This window comes from Egretta garzetta, unplaced genomic scaffold (genome assembly GCF_000687185.1).
Source record: "Egretta garzetta isolate BGI_Z169 unplaced genomic scaffold, ASM68718v1 scaffold692, whole genome shotgun sequence".
NCBI classification, from domain to species: domain Eukaryota; kingdom Metazoa; phylum Chordata; class Aves; order Pelecaniformes; family Ardeidae; genus Egretta; species Egretta garzetta.
This window is the reverse complement of record NW_009258787.1, coordinates 336,946-337,819: the sequence shown is the minus strand read 5'-3', so window position 1 is coordinate 337,819 and position 874 is coordinate 336,946. Positions and strand designations below refer to the sequence as shown.

The following is an 874-nucleotide window of genomic DNA, read 5'->3' as shown; positions in this document are numbered from 1 at the left end:
TATATATATATAAAAAGGAGAAGGTGAAGAGGGCACTTCAGGCCCCTCCTGCCGCGGGCAGGTGACATTCCCACGTGCCGTGCTGAAGACGCCTCTTGCTCGGTCAGTGACCAGCTCATGACACCCATCCTGTCCCGAAGTGCCGAAGGGTGTTCGTCCTGTCTCGAAGTGCCAAAGGGTGCTCATCCCGTCCCGAAGTGCCGAAGGGTGCTCCTCTCTGGGAGGGACGCGCTCCCTGTCACTCTGCGCCCTGCTCTGGGAGCGCTGGTGGTGCCACAGACCGTCGTCTCGGCTGAGCCTCCTGCGGTGCTGGGGGCTGTGGACATGAACCGGTGGGGACGCCAGGGGGAGAAGGAGGAGGCGAGAGAGGGCTCGTGGAAAAAAAGAGCAACCGTGCCCTTGGAGAGCCAGCATGTCCCTTCGTTGTGCAGGCTGCGGTAGGAGGGAAAGAAAAGCCACTGGTGCTGTTGGGGATGAAGAAGAGATGGTGTTGCCTATGATACTGAAATGCCAGAGCGTTGCCAGAGAGTGTCAACTAAAGCTTCTTTGATTTCTTTCACTAGAGCAATCACCATGTCACACGGATTTGCTCATGTAATTTCCTAGGTAAAATTGTGCTCATCAATCTAGTCCAGGACCGCAAAGCATCCCCGGTTCATTCCCCTGTGCACGCATTCCTTGTTAAGTGTTCTGCTCTAAAATGTCCTTTTCTGCCTTGCAGCTGATGGACATGTGCCCTTGGCTCAGGGAAGGGCTTGAATGTGTCTTCCGCAAAGCAATGTCGTCTGCTTCCACCTTGAAGAAACTGGTTTCAATTCTCTCCAGGTCATCTGTCCCGACTTTTATCTTCATGCACAGCAGGTTGATGTATGTC

General features: G+C 54.2%; 2 protein-coding genes across 2 annotated transcripts in view; one reads left to right on the top strand and one right to left on the bottom strand.

Annotated features, from left to right (window-relative positions):
* Window positions 1-441, top strand: part of NRG2 (neuregulin 2) — a 72,230-nt gene extending 71,789 nt beyond the window's left edge. Inside the window, 1 exon segment of the mRNA XM_035889196.1 lies at window positions 141-441. Coding sequence (XP_035745089.1) covers window positions 141-441 — 301 coding nt within the window.
* Window positions 442-681: 240 nt separating this feature from the next.
* PSD2 (pleckstrin and Sec7 domain containing 2) overlaps window positions 682-874 on the bottom strand; it is a 47,492-nt gene continuing 47,299 nt past the window's right edge. Inside the window, exon 16 of the mRNA XM_035889213.1 lies at window positions 682-874. Within this exon, the coding sequence (XP_035745106.1) occupies window positions 682-874 (193 nt within the window).